The sequence below is a fragment of the Astyanax mexicanus genome, chromosome 2 (assembly GCF_023375975.1).
Source record: "Astyanax mexicanus isolate ESR-SI-001 chromosome 2, AstMex3_surface, whole genome shotgun sequence".
NCBI classification, from domain to species: Eukaryota; Metazoa; Chordata; class Actinopteri; order Characiformes; family Acestrorhamphidae; genus Astyanax; species Astyanax mexicanus.
In genome coordinates, this window is record NC_064409.1 from 32,080,123 (window position 1) to 32,095,013 (window position 14,891).

Here is a 14,891-nt window from a genome sequence, read left to right on the forward strand (position 1 = left end):
TGTAAAGAAAAACATTAATAATGTAATGTCAAATTAGACCAAAATAATGATGCAGAGGTACAAGTGCATCACAGGGACAATATGTGCTTGCATAATATTCGTACATGTGTGAAATAATAGCATTGTATAGTAATATTTTTTTTTATAAATAATAGTAATTAATTAAGTTGTTGATTAAGTATTTTATACTAAAATGAATCTTACCTAAAAACATGCCTGTTGTGATTTCTTCTCCACAATTCTTCAATCAGTATCCCTTGCCCTGCAGTGTCATACGGTTAGTAAGCTGCTGTGAGTGTAATCAAACAGCATCCTGTACCTTAACACAGCTGAGCACTGTTTTCTGATAACAGTGAGGGTATGCAAATTATTTGTTTCAAGTCACTTTTTATCCAGGGAAGCTGGAGCGGAATAATGCAAACGCTGGTAAAATGCAAATCCATTTATTTATTTGGAAATTCAAGGTGGGTAATTATTCATTCAAAGGCACTGCATGCACACACGACCCAGGATACAGCAAGAGCATTTACTTAATATTTATAAAAGGGGGTTTTCATGGGTTCTGTAGTACAGGCAGTGGTTTTATCTGTGATGGCTATGTGTACAGTTTGAATGCTTATATAAACCTGTTTAGGTTATTGGCATGATTAACGAATTATTCAGGTTGTCAGAAAAACATGTAAAATGTAAAATGCACTGTAAAAAATAGTAAAATCTCAGTAAAGTACTGAGTACTAGATGCCTTGCTTTCAAAGCAGAGTTTCAAAAACATGGAAGACATGAGAAAACACAAAAATATCAGCTTTACACTGAGAAATAACAGTAGCCCGAACCACAGCTTTACTGTGATGGTGCTGTAATCAGAAATATAATAATCATCTGTAAAATGAGAGTACAAATGAGAGTAAATTACTCACTACTACAGCAGTTGAGTACTGTAAACTGGATAGCAGTTTAATAATCGCATTCATCTCTTTTTACTAAAAGGTATTTTTAACTGTACAAATGAATTTTAGCTGAGGAGTGAATTAATAACTGTCTAGAGGAGGATGAGAGACCCCAGAGCCAACAATGCAGATGAGCTGAAAGCAGCTATCAAAGCAACTTGGGCTTCCATAACACCTATTTTTGTGCTGCTCAAAATGCACAAAATGCATATACAAATTTTCTACATTTTTTATAGGTGTGTTTTGGGCATAACATAACCCAATTAATAAATCAATCAACAACAGTAAACACTTCACTGCCAAGATAGCAATAAACATCTGACTGTTGACGCCTGTCTAGGTTGTTTTCAGTCAGTGGCACACCTGTGTTTAATGTTGCCAAGACAGCAATACACCAAAACTGACCTGAACAGACCTCATTTCCAGACCAGCATGCCCATTTTTCATATTAATCTTATAGTCTAAGTGCAAAAGCACAAAAAACAGTAATAAGGCTATGCACTGAACTGCACAGCGCTGCAAGTCGCATGCGTAATATGGACAAAGAGAGTGTGCACTTGTGCAACTTTTTTTAAAACACATTTTGATTTGTTACTTTGCTATATTGTAATTATCATGCCATAGCTTTATATAAAATAAAAACAGCATTAAAAAACAGACACCTACATCACAGATTATTTTCTTGAGTCTGACCTGACCCAGCCCGAGGAAAGTGGTGTGAAATCTTGGCCCGACCTAACCCGAGTTTAAGTCGGTCCTCGGGTCGGGTTCGGGCAGAGAATCAGAGGGTAATCAGAACAGGATCATTGACGAGAGGGTAAACTATCAATAGTCAGCAAATAGCATATGTTCTTAATGGTCTTTTTTACTGAGTGTAATCCGTACTCTGGAGAAAGACTTCCTGGTGGTGCCATGTCATGTAATCAGGTGAGTGAGTGATGTCAGTGTGTGGTGCATTCTGTGGAGATCGCAGGCTGAGCTGAGTGTGGAAGAGACAAGCACTTTTAGTGCCAGGTGTGAAAATGAGTTAATATGTGCTTAGATGGTACAGTCAGAAAGCTTTTAAATGGATAAAAATGAGCAAAAAAAAATAAAACTAATTATATTAAATTTTAATATGTATAAAAAAATGATTCCCAAAAGCATAAAGTTAGTCTGTCAAATCAATTAAGGTAAAAAAAACTAGTCATAAAATTTACAGATTATTTTGCATTAAGAGAGTGTAAAGTCAGTGGTCAATCGCTGTTAATGTTGCCAAGATAGCAATACAACAGAAACTGACATGAACACATTTTCAGACCACCATGCTTATTTGGGTCACCCTGTATCTGATTATTTTATAGACTGTAGAACATTTTGTAAATGTTTTCATTATAGTGAACATAAGCATGCACAGTATCTGTTCCTGTGCACATCAAGCCTAGTGCTGGGGACTCACTGCTGCATTTTATTGTCATTTCAAATCATGCTTGCTTTTCTTGTGTCTGTTAGTCAGAGACAAAGTTGTTGCTTCACTTATAGAGTGTCCAGCTTTAAGGTCTTTCATTGTCAAAGACCTTGTTTTAACCATTTATCTATTACATTTGCTGAACTATACATATATGAGTTTTGGATCGCTCCTCACTCTTCTTTTGATCCAGGTCTGTCAGTTTTGAATTCATTTTGATGCCTGGTAATGTACTTAGTGTTATTTGTTATGCAAGTTTACAGTGCTAGGTGAGGTATTAGCAGTTTTATTTAGCCATGCAAACATGGTATCGAGTTCAGAAGGGAGGGTATTTTTATTTATGCTAAAATGTGGGTTACACTGACTACCTCTCTTGAAGGCGTAATTCTACTATTCCACACTACACAATTAGTTTTTGTCTGAAAATACAGGGGGATACCAGCATTTTAACTGTAGTTTATAATTTTTATCATAATTAATTTCAGAATATTGTTGTAATTAGTAAAAGATTTAAACCAATGACACCAGAGATTGACGCCAGTAATATGAATATTTACTTTTCAGTGTCTGTTATTCAATGCTTAGGTGCTAAGAAGAACAAGTGCGATTATTAACAGAATATTTTCAGTATCAAATTTTTTTTTTTAATCGATTGACACAATTTATTTTAAATCATCAATGTAGATGCTTTGTGAGGTACGCTTTAAGTCATTTTGTCAAATTTTGTTGTTGTGGCCAGGTGTAGCCCCATCGTACTTCATGCAATACCCCATAACGAATAAGTAAAAACTAAATTTTAGAAATCTTTTATTTAAATTTATAAAAAAATAAGTACCAAGTGTTAAGACCCTTTGCTCAGTACTGACTTGAAGCATTTTTGGCGGTTATTACAGCCTCCAGTCTTCCAGCTATTATGCCACAAGCTTTGCACACTTAGTTTGTGTATTTATTCTGACATTCTTCTCTGTAGATCCTCTGAAGCTCTGTAGGGTTGTATGGGGGCCGTTGTTGAACAGACATTTTCCATTTCAATTGGGTTGTGTGTGTTTGATCATTCAGTCAGTGCAGTTTGTGTGTGCGTGTGTGATCGCTTAGTCAGTGTGCGCAGGACTGAAGTGTGTGTGTGTGTGATAAACATTGATCATGTGATTGGAGTAGCTGTGTTGAATCAGGAAGAAGGAAAAGAGGTAGTCCACATAGTGCTTAAAGTTATGGTCTACATATCACCAATCATAAATGCTTTTTTAATGTTTTGTTGTGGTCTTATGTACTTTTATTTTTCAGAAAGTATAATATTTGTTTCAGAAATGTTCTATTAATTAGAATATTTCTTTAAATACAAGTGTAGCGTGGGTGATCAGGGTTAAACAAGCTAATCCTTTTATAACTTACACAGGCATGTATTTTTCTTTTTATTTCAACTGCTTCCGAAATATTTGCATTTTGGAGATACAAAGATTCCAACAGTGATGCATAAAAAAAAATTAAATGGATTCATTTTTGATTTGATCAATTAATGCAAAGGTTATATTAGAGTAAAATAGAATTTGTAATTAATTTCAGACTGCAGTGGTACAAAACGTGATTACAATCTCATCTTGGCTAATTAGCTGCACAAAACTTGATCTAACTCTTAAATGCTTCAAATAAATAGTTGGATCTGGATTTTAAAGAAAGCTGTGCATAGCTAACGGGTTAGACCACTTGAGATGGTGATTCAGAAAATAAAAGAAGTGCTATTGGATATTGAAGTCACTGCGGCTTTAAAAAAAAAGAAGCAAAATATGGTTGATACTTTTTATTGCCAGACAGTTAACATAAAAAAATGTGATACAAAACTTGTTAAGGCTGTAGACAGATAACTGCATATACACTGTAAACTGAACTGAAGTAATGTTTTATATGTTTCATGATGAACAGTTACTCATGCTTGTTTATCCAACCTAGAGCCATTTAGCCACACCATCTACAATGAAGTCATAATGAACGTTTCAGCTCAGACTGCTTTTTAAGAAAGCAAAATACAGGGTAGTCATTTAGAAAGAGATCATTTATATGCATCATTCCTGAAGAGCACAATAACCAAAGCCTTTTTAAACTTAAGAATTGAAGATTGTGTTTGAAAACGGTCTTACGAAAAATATAAAATACAGAGCAGAACAGTTTTAATACTGACTTTCAGCATAGCAGACTGAATGAAAGAACTGAGAAGGACTGTGTTATTAGAATAGTAGAATAAAAACAACATGATATTTCTGTTGGTAAATGAATAAAGAGTGATAGATTACTGTACTGCTGGCTGCAACCACAACTACCTGAGTGTAGTGACTTTAAAGTCACATAGTTTTCACCATCATGCGAGTTGCTTTAGCTGAGTAGGGCACAGGGCCTCTCCAGGTGAGCCAGTGCAGACCAGATGCCATGAACCGATTTTTTTCCCCAGGATTCCAGTATCCATTCAGGTCTGCTGAACCACATTTACTGAACCACCAGCCTCCACCTTTTTTAAAATTGCAGCTGTCTGTAGCAATGTCCCCGAAGATGCATGGAGAGCAGCCGTCATTGTCACGGTCTGATGTGCTGAAACCGTAGCCGTTTTGGTCAATGCCATCATACACACCACGGATGGCATCACCTTAGAGATAGAAATGAACCTTGTTCTTAGACGCTAATATACTTTTTTTATAACATTTTGTTCAAATAAGACTAATACAGATTAGTTAAATATAATAATTAAGGTAATATTATGTTCAGAAGAAAACTGCATACAAAGCTGTGTGTGACTCATTCTCAAGATTCCAGTGAAAAATATTTACTGTACCTGCAGTGCCACTGTATTTTCCCACTTGTAGTTTAAAGGCTGTTTTCTCACCACCAATACGGAAGTTTTGGTACTGAGCAAAAGCAGAGCCTCCCTCAAAATCCCACAGGTCCACTCTGAGCGTTGAGTTCTTTTTCGCTGCTTTGGTTAGAGCCCATAATTTGGACAGGCCCAGCCAGTGGTCTTCTAAAAAAGTAGTATGTGGATATTTGGATTCACATAATTATATATATCACCATGTATTTTTTAACAGTTCAGACTGAAAATAACGATGCACCAAACTGACTTGATTCTAATACGCACATCATTATGTAAATGAAAAACTTCTTAGTTCCTGCATAAATATAACCTGCATTATCTGTAAAAAGCTTTGCCTGATGGTACTTTGGGATGAATACCCGATGGCACTTCCAGATGGTACTTTGGGATTTACTCCAAGATACCTCAGGCTCTCTTCAAAAACAATCATTCGCAGAGCAGAGCCAATACAGTAGGCCTAGTAGTAATCATGAGGAATCACAGGAAATGCTTACTGTCCTGAGCTCCAAATCCATGCTTATATTCTTTCCAGCCCCTTTCGAAGGAGACCTCTCCTCCCGTCCTTCTCTGGAAAACAGTCCAGCCCCCATCCTCCCGCATTTCACAGTAAACCTGGGTGAAAGTATTTGGGTGATCACAGTTAAAAGATCAGTTAAAAATGGACGGATGAATCACTAATAACAAAATGTCTTTACTGTGTTTATTTAACACCGAATAACCATAAAGAGAACAGTGTTGAGCAAAAATTTAAATTGAATGAGAATTGACAATGACTCCAATTTGACTAAATTGACTAAATTCCAACATAATTCTTGAATTTAAATTGAGATTGCAAACAAGAAAAAAAACAGGAAATAAGGAAACAGGAAATAAAATTGGAAATTTATGAAATTCAAAGAAACTAAAAACACATAATTCACTTGCATTTAATAACGAGGCTTGAAATAATATATTGTTCTATACAATTCCAAAATGAATTTCATACAGACATTATGGTAAAAACATTAAACACATACAAAAAACATTGAATACATACTCTATAAAATAGATAATTAAAATTGTAATAACTTTCAAATAGTGAAAAAAGAACAGAATTTTATTCCCAGAATACCTTCCTTAACCTTTCTTTTTTAAACATTTAGGCCATTTGAGGAACTGTTGACCAATAGATGCAACAAAATGTGTTGTTATCAATATCATTATACATATTTGGAAATTTTAATAACAAAAGGATGTACTTAGGCATTGATAAAATACTTTTAAAGATGCATATGACTCAATAAATGACTCAATAAATTAACAAATTATATATATATATATATATATATATATATATATATATATATATATATATATATATATATATATATCCAGGAACACAGCTCAACCTCAATCTCAGTTGGGTTTAGGTAATTTGATAATTTTAGGTAATTAGTTAATTTAATATTTGTCACTTAATTGTTTTTGTGTGTTTAATATCAATCTCCAATGTAAAAAAAAAAAACTAAAAGAAAATAAAGAAAAGCATTGAATGAAAAGTGTCTAAACTATTGAATGTTACTCTATATATATTTGTGAGTTGACACACACCCCAGAGTTTGCTCAGATAAACGGCCACAATGTTGGTTAGAAGCACCTGATTATTAAATATTATTAAATATTACCTGCATATTGACTGCAGGGTCCCCTTTACAATACGTGTAGGTGTGATTAAAGACACCACAAGTGTCCCGTGCACTGGGCCTTGAGTACCAGGCATATTTCCCAATAGCATGGAAATATATTGTGTTGTGCTGTAATTCCCAGTCTGTGTATAGGTGTGTGTATGGCATAGTAACAATCTGGTTACAGAATGCACAGACTTGGAGACAGCATATTGCTTAGACCATGAGCATCATCTGCAAGATTCATTGATTGCGTTCATTGTAGCATTAATGTCAAGAGCTCTACCTGGATTTAATGATTTGTTCGTGGGTTTGATTCAAATATGCCCAGTTAGACTACAAGCTACAGACAAAGTTGGCACTAAAATATAATATAATATAATATAATATAATATAATATAATATAATATAATATAATACAGATTCAACCATGGAAAGAATATTTTTTTTCACTCAAAATTGGCGTTCCCTGGTGTTTAAGGTGGTGAACTTTATGCCTTTAAGTAGAACTTTAAGGTTAACGACTTGGTCGGGTTACTCGTTAATGTGCGAGCGAGTACTTTAGTTATGCCCAGGTTTGGGAAACACTCTTTAATTAATGATCAATATTAAGTACAAGTTAACAAAGTTCTAGTATTACGAAGCTTTTAGGAAACCCACCCCAGATATGTCATTTCCTTTTCTGTTTTGAAATAAACGGTTGTCCTGCGACTTTTGAATCACCTTGTATATATTGTACTGTTCTATATAATCTCTTGATTAGTTGTTAGTGAAGTGGTTGATAAGGGTTTTTCACCCTCCAGTAATTGTACTTGTAAATAAAACATTCTACATACTTTGAAACTGCCTTTAAACGGCCGAATGACATAAATGCCACTTTTAGCATCAGGTTTAGCAGCCTTTATCTGCGTGCAGTCTGGAAAAAAGAGAAGGAGGTGAATTTTATGCATCAAAGACTGAAAACATTTAGTGTCAAAACATGTTAACAAAATTGTAGAAAAGCACAGAACAGTATGCTACTTAGATTAACAGACACTCAACACAAAGTTGTTTCTTCACTGACTACAGATGAATGATGCAAAGATGTACAGTGGTACAGTCCTGATTTCCTGATTATTTCCCATTTAAGTCACAGTGTCACACCTAAATGTTCGGAACATCAAACCAATTTAAATATTAGTCAAAGACAACACAGGTAAACACAAAATGGTGTTTATTATTTAGAGAGAAAAAAAATCCAAACCTACATGGCCCTGTGTGAAAAAGTGATTGCCCCCTGTTAAAACATGCCGTCACTGTGGTTTCTGACACCTGAGTACACTGTCTCTAGCCACACCCATGCCTGATTATTGCCACACCTGTTCTCAATCAAGACATCACTTAAATAGGACCTACCTGACAAAGAGAAGTCCACCAAAAGATCCTTAAAAGCTTCACATCATGCCGAGATCCAAAGCAACTCACGAACAGTTGAGAAAGAAGGTAATTGAGATCTATCAGTCTGGAAAGAGTTATAAAGCCATTTCCAAAGCTTTGGGAATCCAGCGAACCACAGTGAGAGCCATTGTCCACAAATGGCGAAGACATGGAACAGTGGTGAACCTTCCCAGGAGTGGCCAGCCGCCCAACATTACCGCAAGAGCGCAGCAATGACTCATCCAAGAGGTCACAAAATACCCCACAACAACATCCAAAGACCTGCAGGCCTCACTTGCCTCAGTTAGGGTCAATGTACATGCCTCCACCATCAGAAAGAGACTGGGCAAAAATGGCCTACATGGCAGAGTTCCTAGATGAAAACCACTGCAAAAAGAACATTAAAGCTCATCTTAATTTTTCCAGAACACATCTTGATGATCCCCAAGACTCTTGGGAAAACATTCTGTGGGCCGATGAGACAAAAGTTCCAAAACTCTTGGAAGGTGTGTGTCCCAGTATATCTGGCGTAAAAGAAACGAAAGAAAAGAAAATGGTGGTGGTAGTGTTGCTGCGTCAGGGCCTGGAAGACTTGCTGTTATAAATGGAACTATGAATTCTGCTGTCTACCAAAAGATCCTGAAGGAGAATGTCCGACCATCTGTTCATGACCTCAAGCTTATTCAAAATTGGGTTCTGCAGCAGGACAATGATCCAAAACACACCAGCAAGTCCACCTCTGAATGGCTGAAGAAAAACAAAATGAAGACTTTGGAGTGGCCCAGTCAAAGTCCTGACCTGAATCAGATTGAGATGTTGTGGCCTGACCTTAAAAAGGCCGTTCATGGTGGAAAACTCTCCAGTGTGGCTGAATTACAACAATTCTGCAAAGATGAGTGGAGCCAAAATTCCTTCACAGCGCTGTAAAAGACTCATTGCAAGTTATCGCAAACACTTAGTCGCAGTTGTTGCTGCTGAGGGTGGCCCGACCAGGTATTGGGTTTAGGGGGCAATCACTTTTTCACACAGGGCCATGTAGGTATGTCCCTTAATAATAAACACCTTCTTTTAAAAATAGCATTTTGTGTTTACCTGTGTTGTCTTTGACTAATATTTAAATTGCTTTGATGTTCTGAAACATTTAAGTGTGACAAACATGCCAAAAAATCAGGAGATCAGGAAGGGGACAGACACCTTTTCACACCACTTTATAGAAAGTAACGGGGTAAAACATCTCCACTACTGTACTTCAGTACTAAAAAGCTTTATCTGTATCTACTGGAGTAGACTGTTTTTCTACTAATTCCACTTTTACTTCACTACATATTTTGGATGAGTTTAATACTTTTACTCTGATCATTTTTTTTAATGTGCTGCATCATTACTCCTTACAATAATAAAAATGTTACAAATTACTCAAACCTACATTATTACTAAAGCCAGAGCGGTAGATGCTCTGTACTGTCACCGGGTTTGATGAAACTCCTCTTCATTGAGTGAATCTTATTACTTATTGAATATTAAAGTCCTTCTACTAAAGAGTGATGCTTAAAGAATACTTCAACTTTAATACAGCACTTTTTCTTTTACTCAAGTCTGGATCTCTAGTACTTTATACATCTCTGAGGGTGTGTGGGAATGTATAGATATGAATACGTAGATATTAATACATTAATACCTTTACTATTTAACACATTAAACAACAGATAAAGATTTGAGCTCTTAGTGTCTGGCAAACAGTAATTAAATATTAATTCAATATTATTAACTCATTTAGTTAAGTTTAGCATGATGCAAATCAATAATAGCTAAAGCTAAAAGTGACTCACCTCTTAAAAGGTCTTTGGACTGCTGTTGTTTCTTTGTGCTTTGTTTATTTGTTATTTATTTATTAAATATCTTTCTTACCTGCATTTGCGTCCGCTCTCTTGCCTCCCTGCCTGGGTCTCCCTGACAACAGCTTTTCTTTCTGCTCCTAAAAAATTTTCATTAAAGTATAATAGTTAATAGACATAATAGTTTAGTGTGTAGTAGCTTTACATTATGATTTGTATGACTGTGGGTGCATGTTTTAAATATTTTGTGGTCAGAAATAGACAGACAGCTGCTGAGTGCACATGAAGTGAACATGCAGCTTACCTTCTCTTTGGACAGGGAAGTGATCACACACACTGATAATAAGATCAGTCCCACCCTGCCACTCATCCTCACCACATTCATCATCTGAGATAAGAAAAGAGAAGAACACTTCAGCTCCTGTTTTGCACAATTGTTATGTTACACAATGCCTAATGACTTCACTATCTCTTATCTTTGAGAAACACTACTATTTCATCATTCCATTACCTAATGCACCTTTTCTGCACAGAACAGTGAAGACTAAAACAGTTCCAGGTCATTATATGTAATACTGTGATAGAGGTTGTTCATATTTAAAACATTTTTTTTAAGTGCATGCAGCTATAAAAATAAAAAGATATTAAATGATGGGATAGATCTAATTTCACCACATTTACTAAATGGCTGCTGCTTAAGTAGGTCTAAATAATTACTCAGTTTTGTAGAGCTAGACCAATTTGCCAATTACTGTAATGTGCCCTGTAAAAACATCAGTCAGTGACAGATACTTTTTACATTTTGTCACCTTACAACCCCTTACTCTAAACCCCCTAAATAAAACCCAGTGCAATCAATTGTCTTCAGAATCACTTTACGAGTTCACTTAATAGAGTTCAACTGTGTGTAACTGAGTCTCAGTATAAATTGTTGCTGTCCAATGAAAAACAAGTATTTCCATTTTTGTTGATTTTTAGTTTACTACATAATTGGAACAGACAAACTCTCCCTTACACTGTGCCAAATTTTCTTGATGAACAAACTAATAGATATACTTAAAAATTACCTGAAATAAACTCGTTTTACATTAACTTTCATTGAAAGTTTAGAAGTTTTTTCTCTCTACTGTTAAGTTGCTGTTTTGGAGATACTTGTTTTTCATTGGACAGCAACAAAATACAGCTGTTCTGTGAAGGCCTCAGTGGTTTGTTAGAGAAAACTAGTGAACAAACAGCATCATGAAGACCAATGAACTCACCAGACAGGTCAGAAATAAAGTTGTGGAGAAGATTAAAGCAGGATTAGGTTCTAAAAACATATCCCAAGCGCTGACGCAGCTTAACTAATTAAGTGACTTATGAAGGCAATTATTTGCACTGAACTTTATTTAGGGGATTCAGAATAAAGGGGCTGAATAATTTTGCATGTCACATTTTTTTATTTGATTAACCCTTGTGTGGTGTTCGGGTCTGTGGGACCGGTTTTCATTTTTCATCAAATGATACTAAAAAAAAATTTTTTCTAACTCAAACTCATTGGCATTGGCTAATTTTTTGTGAAAAACATATATCAAAACACATTTTCGATAAACACACACTGTACACCCCCCCCCCCCCCCCACACACACACATTTATATTACATACAGTATGTTTGGCCAAGGGCTAATAAACATTGCTTCATTTGTAAATTGGAAACTAAACAAAGTTTCTACTCATATCTTGAGTTAAATTCATTTTCTTTTACATTTTATTAAAAAACGAATAAAAAAGAGTGGCACTTTTTGAAAGAAATGTAACATAAGAAAGGTAAAGGGCAAATATTAACCATGGAAGCTGTTTATATTGCTTTGCAATTTAGGTGAAGCAAGCATGTGTAAAGCATTTTAATGTAAAATTGCTTAATTTTGTTGAATTAAATACAAGTAACAAAGTAAACGAGTAACAAAAATATGAACACCACACAAGGGTTAAAATGTTAAAAAATAAAAACATGTATCATTTTTGTTCCACTTCACAATTATGTGCTACTTTGTGTTGGTCTATCACTTAAAATCTCAATAAAAAGCATTTAAGTTTGGGTTTGTAAGGTGACAAAATGTGAAAAAGTTCAAGGGGTATGTATACTTTTGCAAGGCACTGTACATGTTAATATTGAATTATTGTTCCGCAGATAAATGTTACTCAATCTGTGAGAATCCACAATCAAACCAGCAAAGCAGCTAACAGATGGCAAAGCTGTGGCTACAGGTTTCACACTAAATATAGCAATGTGCCACTATAAAAACAAAAACACAGCATCAACAACATTTTCCTGAATTTGTATTTGATTGTAAGTCTATCGAGTGTCATGTGATTAGAAGGTATATATTCAGAGACACCCTAAATGTTGAGGCTTTCAGTAGTTCATAAGGGTTATGTATGGGATTCTGGAACCCTAAAGCATATTTCCAACCAATTTCTTAGTAACATCAAAATCATAATCATAAAGATATTAAATATTAAAGATTACAATCTTTTGATTAAAAAAACTGCAGTATTACCGACAAATGTGTACTCACCATGTCCAAATCCTGAGCTTCACTGTTCGGATGACTCTACAGAAGAAGTCAGACACAGTTTAAACAGTTGAAACACCCACTTTGGCCTAAGCCTCACAATAAACAGGCCCAACTCTCAGATCTGCTTAAGTAGTAACAGGACAGACACACCCACCTGCTTGTTATCGCTAATCCTCAAACTTTACACTGTATTTCTCTCTGCGGAACTACTTCACTTCTTCTGCCCTGCTGCTTCTCTTTTTCTCACACAAACTGTTCAGCTCAGACTTCTTTTGGGCATTTTCTAATCCTAGTTTTGCTACTGGCTCAATTCAGACTGGTTATTATTATTTAGAGCCAATCATAACACAAGCCATGCAGGCATGTTTTTCCACCCACCTACATTCCATTCATACTAACTAGTGCTCATCAGAGCGTAAACACTAGCATTAAGACTATTTTTTAAGCAGCTCTTCATTCTCTTAAAAGGCCCACGTCCTATTTTTATTTGTGTATTTTGTTTATCCACTAAGCTCCGGTTATAATGTGTGTGAACTTCTTTGCATCATGGAAAAAGTCATAATCCATGTTTACACAGTTTTACAGCTCCTCTTCAGCTCATAAACTGGTTTTGTTAGTGTGATGAGCTGTGTCCTGTACTGTGCCTGCTTAAAAAGGCAGTCTGTGCCGAAACACACCTAATAGCTGCAATGTAACTGACAGACACATGTCCATACTGGCAAGAAAAAGTACGTGAACGCTTTGAAATTTTCTAGTTTTCTGCATAAATTTCTCAAAAAATGTATTCTGGTCTTCATTTAAATCAAGGGTATTGACACATATGATGTGCCTAAATAATAACACAAAAAAATGATTGCTGAACACCCTCATTCAGCACTCAAATTTGTAGTGGAAAAAGTAAGTGAACCTTGGAATCAATCGCTGGTTGATTCCTCTTCCCAACGATAACCTAGACCAGGCACTTCCTGTAGCTGTGGATCAGACCTACACATTGTTCAGGAGGAATTTTAGCCCATTCTTCCTAGCAGAACTGCATCAGCTCTGTCATATTCTTGGGACATCCATAGCATCTGAGATCTGTCCTCTGACTTGACCACACCAAAAGGCAGATTTTGTTTTACTTAAGCAATTCTGTTCTGGACTTGCTCAAGCGTCATTGTCCTCTTGCATTACTTTTTTTTAGCTTTTTAACATGTCATTGACACAAGGGTTCACATACTTTTTATGGGTGTTTTATGGTTTATAAAGGATTTTAAGGGATTCACATAATTCACATTTGTATTCTTTAGGTGTGATACAAAGAGCAAATTATAATTCCCAACTGTAGGGAAGCACAAGAGTAACAATTATCAACTCTGGCAAATTGCTGTGTTAAACATTTATGATTTACGTACAGACAATTTTTACACAGTGTGTCCACAGTCATAGGCTTAAAAGTAATTAAACATAACCGATAAGCAATTGGGAATTTAAGTTTTTAAACTTAAAATTAATTAAAAGTGGTCTGAAACATAACATATTTTGGGCAAAATCCTTAATATATTTGAAATTAATTGGAGAGAACAATCAGTTATCTGAATCAAGCATTCAAATTTCAATAGTTCAGCAGTGTCATCTACATAATATCTAAATAAAACACAGACCAGTTTGCTTATTTAATCATTTATTTATTTATTTGCTTATTTGCTCCTCTCTATTTATCACAATGTTCTCTTGACACAACCCAAAACTACCTTTAAACAGCTTTAATAATACAAATATTTTAGACCAATTTTAATAGTATATTGTCTGAATTATGTACATATACACACATATGTACATGTGTGTTTGTGCGTGTGTGTCAGCATTTTATACAGACAGGACACTCCTGTATCACCCCAAACACGTCTGTAGGACTGAATGTCTGAGCCTTCATTCAAAATCAAAACAATGCACAGATGGAGGTATAAGGTGGTACAGAATCTAATATATCTTTCTGCTCATCAAAGCAGATACAATCAATCTGTTGTTCTTTACATAATACTTAATTTTACACTAGTTAAACAATTCTAAATCTATGTATCTGTGCATCCCCTGATTTATAGATCGGAGTGTTCTGTGCTGCTGAGCCTCCCTGAACATTATCTCACCTCACAGACAAGAAGAAACGGGCAGGTGGAGACC

The 14,891-nt window shown here is 35.4% G+C and overlaps 1 protein-coding gene across 1 annotated transcript; it reads right to left on the bottom strand.

Moving 5' to 3' along the window:
* Positions 1-4,177: 4,177 nt before the first annotated feature.
* On the bottom strand, positions 4,178-14,876 carry LOC103035119 (fibrinogen-like protein 1). Its single transcript, XM_022671558.2, has 8 exons — positions 14,858-14,876; positions 12,729-12,764; positions 10,474-10,557; positions 10,243-10,309; positions 7,755-7,834; positions 5,749-5,866; positions 5,216-5,401; positions 4,178-5,029 (listed from the first exon to the last, which is right to left on the bottom strand). The coding sequence occupies exons 2-8, from the start codon at positions 12,729-12,731 to the stop codon at positions 4,731-4,733; spliced, it is 837 nt and encodes a 278-aa protein (XP_022527279.2). The 5' UTR covers positions 12,732-12,764; positions 14,858-14,876; the 3' UTR covers positions 4,178-4,730.
* Between the last annotated feature and the right edge of the window lie 15 nt (positions 14,877-14,891).

What these genes read in the sequence shown, in the direction of transcription:
- LOC103035119 (XM_022671558.2), bottom strand. An exon ending in CTTCCCTGTCCAAAGAGAAG is followed by an intron (nt 10,310 to 10,473) that starts GTAAGCTGCATG and finishes AAAATTTTTTAG; the next exon opens with GAGCAGAAAGAAAAGCTGTT. An exon ending in AAAATACAGTGGCACTGCAG is followed by an intron (nt 5,030 to 5,215) that starts GTACAGTAAATA and finishes TCTATCTCTAAG; the next exon opens with GTGATGCCATCCGTGGTGTG.